Source organism: Octopus bimaculoides, chromosome 9, assembly GCF_046866305.1.
Source record: "Octopus bimaculoides isolate indiv1 chromosome 9, ASM4686630v1, whole genome shotgun sequence".
Classification (NCBI taxonomy): domain Eukaryota; kingdom Metazoa; phylum Mollusca; class Cephalopoda; order Octopoda; family Octopodidae; genus Octopus; species Octopus bimaculoides.
The window spans coordinates 22,229,365-22,239,364 of record NC_142936.1 but is presented as its reverse complement, the minus strand read 5'-3'; the positions used below and the strand labels follow the sequence as shown (position 1 = coordinate 22,239,364).

Sequence of the window (10,000 nt, the reverse complement as noted above, 5' to 3'; positions counted from 1 at the left end):
AAATTTCAGGCCTTGTGCCTTTAGTAGAAAAATATTATTATTATTATTGTATAAAATCGATAACAAAAAATATTAATAACATTTTTATAAAATAATTCACAATTGCATTGTTAAATATCAATTACTTCGCTTTAAATAGGTCATTTCATATCCTTTGTCAGTACTTTTGTCTTTCCTGAACGCCCATCTCACGTAGTCTTTAGGTAGCAAAAAAAGTTCTACGCAGGAAAAATCCCTCTTTCAATTGCGTAGAAGTCATTTTAGTCGGTTACGACTAATTAGAAACTTTTTCATTAATTCCCGTACAGTTTTGATGAATTGTTAAAATAGTTTGTAACATCTCTGTGATCAGGATCTCTATTGCTGACCAGAGCTCAGAAGTTCGACGAAATTTTTGACAATTCATAAAAGATTAACGAAAGCAACGTAAAAGATATTTTGCGTTTTTAAATGGCTACAATAACTCTTCCATGATGCAATTGTATCAGTTTCAACACACGATTTCAGATCAATTTTACTTGCCAGGCAAATACACACGCTTCCACAAACACATACGCACACATGCAGAGGGAGAGAGAGATAGAGAGAAAGAGAGATTTGTCTACATTGAGTGCAAATATACACTAAGAGAGTATATAAACAAAAACCAAAAAGATAGTGATTATCTTTCTACAAAAAACAAAAAAAAAACCCACGCTGAAATGAAATATTTAGAACAAAATTATCGCAGTAAGAAGCAGCCCTTAAAGATAATCAGGGTACATCCACAGATCTCGGATTACATTGACTCTCGTAGTTCTGGTCCCTGTTCTACAGTCTTGTCTTGAGTAGACCCATTTAACGCATACCCAGTTTCCATTAAATTTGCTGGTGAGCAGCATTTCCTACTCTGCCCTCACCCAAACCCTTCATGTAGTATTTGAGGAAGTCGTCGAAGGCTTCACTAGAGAGTAAAATCTCTGTCTTTGGTCCCCTCAGTTTTGTCCCTTCGACACAAGGTCATACATTTCTTTAGGGATCGGAAATTGCTATTTAAATTGGCAAGGGTGCTTGAGTGTACTTCAACCTGAACAGACCAGTTGATAGCATAATCCGTAGACCGTTAAGTAAAATGCTTTATAGTATTTTGTTACTTGTCAGGATCTATTTGCATTTCATCTTCCAGGATCGATAAAAATAAATGTCAGTCAAGTACTGAGGCTGATTTCCCTCTCTAAGTCCCCGACCTTGTGTCTATTTAAGAAATTAAGACCGGTGAATTGGTAGACTTGTTAAAATATCAGTGTTCAACTTTGCTTTTCATATCCACCACCATAAGTCGATAAAATATTGTAGCATTCAGTACATCCACGCAATACTGAGATGTATGTGTTATTTATCTATTTGGTTTGTTTGTTGTTTCTGGTGTTTTAGTGTTTCGTGTCTTTGATAAGTACATTATATGCTACGTGATATGAGCTCTTTCATTTGATGGTGTCGTGTCCTGTTACAGAACCGGATGTCGGTTGTGTGTAGAATATGAGTTGCGTGAGTTGCTGTTGCCGATTATGTTGAGTACATTCTGTGTGGGTTGTGTTTATATTTTTGGTGCTCAAGTGTCTAAGGGCACTAGACTCACGATCATAAGGTCTTGGGTTTGATTTCGGACAGAGCGGCGTGTTGTGTCTTCGAGTAAGTCACTTCATTATCACGTTGCTCCAGTCTACTCAACTGAAATGAATATCAGCCGAGTGTTGTCCTCTCTTTCTCCAGTTGCCACATCCTAGATGGTCCTCTGGGTCAAAGGTGAGAGAATCGAGAATGCGTCTATGTCTGCTTCTTATGCAAACGCGAGCAGACATAAACAATTAACGAAGCTGTGGTACAAGCTGCCATAGCATATACGCTTGCAAATTAGTGACAGTTGTGTGTCTTTTTTTCTTTCGGTTTGGTTTGGCTTTGTAGAGTACTTGTGTGATTTGTGTTATTCTATTGGATGGCGATTGTGTAGAATAAGAGTTGTGAGTCTTATGTGGCAAGTGTATTAATGCAATTGAGGTATTGAATTGAAAATGATATCAGTAACATGCAAATTGTGCTGTGTTATAAGCGTGGATGTAGCATTTATGTTGTTGAAGTTCCTTATCATAGGGATGCTGAGAGTAGAGATAATATACTGGTTGTGGAATAGTATGGTGTAGTAGGTGGTGATAAAGCTGACGAAAAGGACATCACACCATCTGGAAAAAAATTCAGAATATAAAATATATCATGAAACAAAGTCTTAAAGATAAGAAGAAGTAAAATAAGCTGAAGATGAACAGCATCTGGGAAGACTGGATAATACTGAGACGAATGTGAAAGAAGGCCTGATAATAGCAACCAGTGAAATAAGTGCTTATCACAAAATTCTATTAAAAATATAACCAACTGGAAAGCCAATTAATGCAGAAGACGTTGTGAAACTAAGAAACACTCTCAGGCTAAATGAGGTTAAGTCAGAGAAATCACTGTTACAGTTAGGGCTAGCTCCAAGATATTGAGGTATTCTGTATCCTAGGCTAGCCTAACAGCGTTTATCTCATTCACTAATTCTTTTTCTACAACCAGCTGGAAAATTATGATTAACTTATGAACAAGAGCTATATAGTTTTATGATCATGTGTATCATTGAGTGAATCTGTTATCTTGCAAACACTTTTTAAATGTTCCATGCCAGAGAATGTAATAGGCCCTAAAAACTATTCGTTCCTTTCTTCTCTCCACCCCAGCTCGTCCCCACTTCGTCATCCTCTTCTTTTCCAGGAGTAAACTCGCCTACTCTCTTTGTCACTAAGTTTTCTTGTTTTTTTAGTTGGATTAAGAAATTTTAAGATGTTAGGCAATAACGTCAGATTCTTGCGCTTTAGCGGTCGCTTACTTTTCCTAGAGGATAGCGCCGACTCTGGTGATGGCAAAATGGATATTATATAAAAACTAAAACAACAGTAAGTGTTAGAGACACAAAAAATTGTCTTTGAAAAGGATCAAATCATAATATTCTTTTCTACACGTGGCACAAGGCCCGAAATTTTGGGGGAGGGGGCCAGCCGATTAGATCAACCCCAGTACGTAGCTGGTACTTAATTTATCGACCTCGAAAGGATGAAAGGCAAAGTCGACCTCGGCGGAATTTGAATTCAGAACGTAAAGACTGACGAAATACCGCTAAGCATTTCGCCGGTGGGCTAACGTTTCTGCCAGCTCGCCGCCGCCCTAATCAAGTCATAATATTGAAATGTATACAAGCCGTCGAAAGGAGTCTCGACGTAGTTGCGCGAGCTGCTAGAAATAACCAAAATATCTCCTTCAACTTACTTCCTACCAACAGGAGGGATACACCAGATAATGTCGTCCTAGATACTCAATTCCCGAGATAAGAACTAGAAGGTCATTGTTGGGATGCCTTGGGGCGTAGGTCTGCTCTACCAGGTATCACCCGGGGCTAAAATCTGTACAATTTGCTTCACTAGCTGTGAGAAGAATCAATTTAAACAGCCGAAATAATAATATCAAAGACATAGTTGGGAGGATAAATTTATTGATATATAATCAATACTTTTTGACCAGAACATTACTTGGGAGGGGATTGATAACCTATCAAAGAATGAGATTTTGGAGAGCGAAGTAAACAGTTATATTGGAGACGGATGCTGAAACTGTTCTCATAACAGGGAAACTATAAAAATATGAGATTCTAGAAACAGATGGGAAAATATAAGCTGGAGACGAATGCTGAGTTTGTTCTCTTTATAGTTTGAATATTAAGGGTTGCTGAAGATAATACAGAAAAATGAAAAGAAAACAAATATTCCGAGATTTATTCATTCCAGACACATACGATAGAATAAAATTACGGGGATTTTTTCTTAAGCTAATTGCCTCTGGCAAATTTAACCACAAGTAGAAGTATTTGAGGCACATGAATTTGACATTGATGCTGTAGGAGAGAGAGAAAAAAGGATAAACGCATTAAAAAGAGAAGAAGAATGACAATTGTAACATCAACAATATAAATAATGTTAGGAATATTGATAAGGATAATAATAATGGTAATATTGATAGGAGTGGCTGTGTGGTAAGTAGCTTACTTACCAACCACATGGTTCCGGGTTCAGTCCCACTGCGTAGCACCTTAGGCAAGTGTCTTCTACTATAACTTCGAGCCGACCAAAGCTTTGTGAGTGGATTTGGTAGACGAAAACTGAAAGAAGCTCGTCGTATATGTGTGTGTGTGTGTGTGTGTGTGTGTGTGTGTGTGTGTGTGTGTGTATGTATGTTTGTGTGTGTGCGTATATGTGTGCATGTTTGTGTGTCTGTGTTTGTCCCCCCACCCAACCATCGCTTGGCGACCGATGCTGGTGTGTTTACGTTCCCGTAACTAAGAGACTAATAGAATAAGTACTAGGCTTACAAGGAATAAGTCCTGAGGTCGATTCGTTCGGCTAAAGGCGGTGCTGCAGCATGGCCGCAGTCAAATGACTGAAACAAGTAAAAGAGTAACAATAATGATAATGAATTCGACATGCCAATGTTTATCCGCTGAGTGCTTACCTTTAGACTCGAAACATCTAATTCATCCATGAAAAAATAGGAAATCCAGAGAACATTGAAGAAACGTCTTACATAACAAGTTGGGTTGTTCTAATTGAGCGATACTGATCTGCATCTATGCATGCATGCATGTATGTATGTATGTATGTATTTATTTTAGCTTGCATTTATGTGTGTGTGTGTGTGTGTGTGTGTGTGTTTGAGGGTGTGTTTGAGGGTGTGTATTTGTTTCTACTGCATGTTGACATTGCATTGCGTGTCCAGGGTAACACTAGGGAGGGGGAAATCAAAAATTCATGCTGAATGATACATTTTTGTGCGCGCGCATATGCAAATATATGTGAGCCTCGATGGACCTGTTTTATGGTTTTGTTGCCATTACTGTTGTTGTAGTTGTCTGGCATCGATCATTCCCGATCCAGTAGACTCATTTTGTTAATGTCTGCTTGTACATCCATTAAAAAAACAAAACAAAAAAACTCATACACACAGAGATTATGTAATTATGCGCTTCTTGATAGTCAGAGAGAAAAAATAACATTTTTCAATAGAAAGCAATACTTTATACAGTTTATATTAAATAAAGTGGAGGCGCAATGGCCTAGTGGTTAGGGCAGCGGACTCGTGGTCATAGGGACGCGGTTTCGATTCCCACACCGGGCGTTGTGAGTGTTTATTGAGCGAAAACACCTAAAGCTCCACGAGGCTCCAGCAGGGGATGGTGGCGAACCCTGCTGTACTCTTCCACCACAACTTTCTCTCACTCTTACTTCCTGTTTCTGTTGTGCCTGTAATTCAAAGGGTCAGCCTTGTCACACTGTGTCACGCTGAATATCCCCGAGAACTACGTTAAGGGTACACGTGTCTGTGGAGTGCTCAGCCACTTGCACGTTAACTTCACGAGCAGGTTGATCGAATCAACTGGAACCCTCGACGTCGTAAGCGACGGAGTGCCAACAACATATTAAATAAAGCAATCTTGAGGTTGATCCAAGCATTGTATAAATATATTGTTGTTGTTGTTGTTATTATTATCAATAATAATAATAATAAAGATGGTGAGCTGGCAGAATTCTTAGCGAGCTGGACGAAATGTTTAGCGGTAATTCGCCCGTCGCTACGTTCTGAGTTCAGATTTCGCCGTGGTCGACTTTGCCCAAAATTGCTGTCCTTGAGGCAAAATTTGAAACCATTATTATTATTTTCATTTCAGCTGTTGATGCATTTCTCCGCATGTCTTTTAATTGGGCGTTTCTTAGATAATCATTGTCCACCCAATAAACGTATTTTCAGACATTCAGAATTCGTAGTAAAACAATATATTTAACAACAAATGTATTTGGTAAGATTGTGTGTGTGTGTGTGTGTGTGTGTGCGCGCGCGTGAGTTAGTAAACACACACACACACACATGTACATCTGTATATATCGGGAAAATGCTTTGCTGCATTTGTACTGTTCTGAGTTCATATACCACCGAGGTCAACTTTGCTTTTCCTCCCTCCGTAGTCGATAAAAAAAAACTAACAGTGAAGTACTGGGGCGAATACACAGTTCAGTCCTTGTTGCAGTGTGGTAGTTTGTGTACCTCTATAATCCCGAGAGATATATCAGCGGAGATCAAGTTCCAAGTAGTGTCTCCCATAAAGGACAGATTAGAGGGTAAAGGCCAGGCTAATATGGACATCGGATCCCAGAATTAAAAATGGGTTTGTGTAAGGAAAACAGCCCTGCCTTGAAAAAAAAAAAGCAGTTACAAAAGCATCGATAATAATTCAAAACCATCAAAACCTGGGAAGTGAAGTAGAAAAAACAGCCCAGAGTCGAGAACAGTGGAGAAAAGTCGTTCATTGCCTTGTGTTCCATAAGAAGCGAAGGGCTTAAGTAACAAGTATGGTATCGACTAATCTCTTCCTCCTCAAAATGGTTAACCTTGTGCTTGAATCAAAAACCGTTATTAAATGCATTATAAAGACTTAGGCCAGTTGTTTGTTGGTACAACGGGAATTATCCCTAAAAATGATGTTTACTCTCTTTGATGCTTATCAGAAAATATATCATACAATGAGAGTAGTATTGTAACGTTTATATCAATTAATTCATAAGAAACAAAATTTTAAAGTTGTTAACAAGTTTCTCACGCAAAACTATAGACTAATGCATTTTGTGTGTGATGTAACTTAACAATTTCAAGTATACGCAACCATTAGTTGTTATTTGTTATTAGATGAAATTGATGATGTTATTAGACGAATTTGAAAAAAAACTACTGATCAACTGCTGCAGTGATTTGCCGATCGTATACCATATTTAATAGCAAATAATGCTAACCTTCGTAAATATCTTTGACACGTGTTTATCCGGAGTTATTAATATCGCATATTAAATTCTTATTTTACCAAATAAGCTACTTGAGCTGATATCACCGACCTTTATTCAGACGAACAACATGGGGATTACCACTAACAACTCAGAGGGACTGTGTACTCAACAGGGTAAAGTCCCGTTTTCGGGAGAAGCTCAGAGGTCAAGGTCACAACCACTTCCCTATAACTTTGAACGTTGTTGAAAGAGCTTCACTATACTCTAATGGGTTGCGTAACTCTAGCACTGAAAGCAACCCGTGATATCCTTCAGCATAAAATCTAACGTGATTTACAGCTGCCATCACAGATGAATATTTCTTATTTCTTTATTGCCCACAAGGGGCTAAACATAGAGGGGACAAACAAGGACAGACAGGGGGATTAAGTCGATTACATCGACCCCAGTATGCAACCGGTACGTAATTTATCGACTCCGAAAGGATGAAAGGCAAAGTCGACCTCGGCGGAATTTGAACTCAGAACGTAACGGCAGACGAAATACCGCTAAGCATTTCGCCTGGCGTGCTAACGTTTCTGCCAGCTCGCTGCCTTAATGAATAACAGATGAATATTTCTTGTGGAAACTTTTACGACAGACGGAACCAGAAAATAAATCAGTGGACGACTGTACTACAAAGGAACAGTGCAGAGTAGACTACCTTGCTAACGGGAGTAAAGCTTGGCCAGACTGCTTCCTTCCTGTTTTAATTCTATTTTGTCTCATATCAGTGGCCTGCGTCGATTTCCACCTCAGAATCTTCCTCAGTCATTGGAAACTATACTTACTAATGACCACCAACAAACTGTCGTTTCTCAAGTGCAATTTCTTATATATTTAATATAAAATAGAAATATTTTAATAGTTCTGCATAAGACAGAGTTAATCTGCAAAGAACCTTTAGGGGCTTGACACAACCATTTTGTAATCATTATCATAATTATTCATTAGATTTATAAAGAATAAATAATTACGCCACCTTTATTTAATAGGAGCGTAAATTAGTTTAGTCAATCAACTCTCGTTGTATATATGATTTGTAGGCTAGGGTAGCTAATGTGATTTAGACTTTACTCGGAAATCAATGGCAAAACGTATTTCTAGAGCTTCATAATCGCATCACATTCACGTAATAAATTGATCATGTTAAAAATTATCTATTCCAAGAATATATCCGAAAACTTAATAAAATTATAAGAAAAATTGCACAAGAACATTTTAATGACTACGTATGTATGTATGCATATATGTTTGTAATTAATTTTTACAAGGAAGAGGTTGACAGTGACGTAGAAGTTTAAGCTTACTAGTTACCATTAGACTGTCTAAAGACTGCTAGTAAGCCGACACTTCGAAGTCACTGTCAACCTTTTCCATACACCATTAAAAAATATATGGCACTCTGCTAAAAAGTATTGAGTGACCCTTCAATTAAATGTTCAGCTGTTTTTATATTTTACACATCAGAAACATTAGCACAGGCTTTCGCCCTTAAATTCTTGAAATTCAACGAACGTTCAACTGCTGAATGGGTTATCATTTTGTAGTTAAGAAGTTCATTTCACAACTATGTGGGATTGGGTTCAATCCCCCTGCGTGACTCATTGCAAAAGTTTCTAGTACAATATCGTTTAACCGACCCAAGTCACATAAGTGAAATTTGGCAGATGGAAAATGTATGAAACCTCACTAAAGGGAGCATTTATGCTTGTGGGTGATAGATCTAATCCCTTACCCGGTTTGACACCAACAGCTTGCTTAAATGTGCGTGGCCTGAGTCTGAAATGGAGGCAAGCTTGTTTTCGTGACGACCTCAGGTCACATAGCATAGATGTGATTGTTGCTACAGAGACCAAGCTGGACAGACTACAAACCTTCTCGGCTCTCCTGAATGGCTATGAGAAAATCATGTCTCCCAGCCAGATCGGAGGTGGAGGAGGGGTAGTAGTTTTGCTCTGTAAAAGCTTGGCTCTGCAGACAAGTACAATCTTTGTAGACCCAGATGGTGGGTTGTTCGTTCTGGACTCGAAGTACAGAGATGAGGCTGGTTTAGCGTTTATGCGCCGAATCTTAAAAGCAAACAGAGTGATTTCTTATTTCTTTATTGCCCACAAGGGGCTAAACATAGAGGGGACAAACAAGGACAGACAAAGGGATTAAGTCGATTACATCGACCCCAGTGCGTAACTGGTACTTGATTTATCGACCCCGAAAGGATGAAAGGCAAAGTGGACCTCGGCGGAATTTGAGCTCAGAACGTAACTGCAGACGAAATACCGCGAAGCATTTCGCCCGGCGTGCTAACGTTTCTGCCGGCTCGCTGCCTTCTGATTTCTATCGACACCTGGAGAATTTCCTCGTGACGTCGAAGTCATTAGTGGTGTTAGTAGATTTTAACACTATTCTGGATGCACGCAAGGATTGTGTTGGCTCAATCAATCGGAGGAAAACTTACGTCTCATCGATCTGCTTAAGCGGTTTCAGCCGGCAAATCGTTACAGACTTGATCACCTGAGCGTACTAGTGTGGATCGGAAGAAATGCCGACGGGTCGTTCAGTTCTTATCTAGATAGAATAATAGTTCGTACTATAGATAGGTCTAATTTTAGTTGTCCACAATTTGTTCTGGTCTTCTACACGGATCACAAGTTAGTGACGTGTAGAATGAACATAGATGAACATTCGACATTGAGCGCTCTGTATGTGTTGGCTCTTGGGCCATTGTAACTTGAGACAGTATGGAGAACACGTATAAAAGGGACTGCGTCAGGTAGCTTCATCTCCGGTTGGGGCTTGGTTGGTTATTTTAACTACCATCTCAAAAGTAAAATCCGACTGGAGAAGAGATACCTGTTGCATAGTACGTTTGGTAAAAGATGGACGAACGAGGTAAGAAAGTTGCGAGTGAATGGAAATGTCTAAGCGCAGCCATCCTACGACAAAAAGGGGATTCGACGGATAACGGCGGTGGGTGAACCATCCCGGCGATAGAAAGTATATTTTTAATTACTCGATTTCGTTGGAATTTTTAGTCTATTTCATTATATTTATCATCACACTGTCAT

General features: G+C 39.0%; 1 protein-coding gene across 5 annotated transcripts in view; it reads right to left on the bottom strand.

The window, feature by feature from the left end:
- The window catches only part of LOC106868019 (transient receptor potential cation channel subfamily A member 1), a 164,142-nt gene that overhangs the window by 79,060 nt on the left and 75,082 nt on the right, over positions 1-10,000 (bottom strand). The window contains exon 1 of one of the 5 annotated variants that reach the window (XM_089357268.1): positions 4,573-4,698. The exons of the other annotated variants lie outside the window; for them this stretch is intronic. Within the exon in view, the coding sequence (XP_089213394.1) occupies positions 4,573-4,602 (30 nt within the window). The 5' untranslated portion in view covers positions 4,603-4,698. Of the gene's footprint in view, positions 1-4,572; positions 4,699-10,000 lie in introns of those variants that run through there. 5 annotated transcript variants of the gene reach the window in all.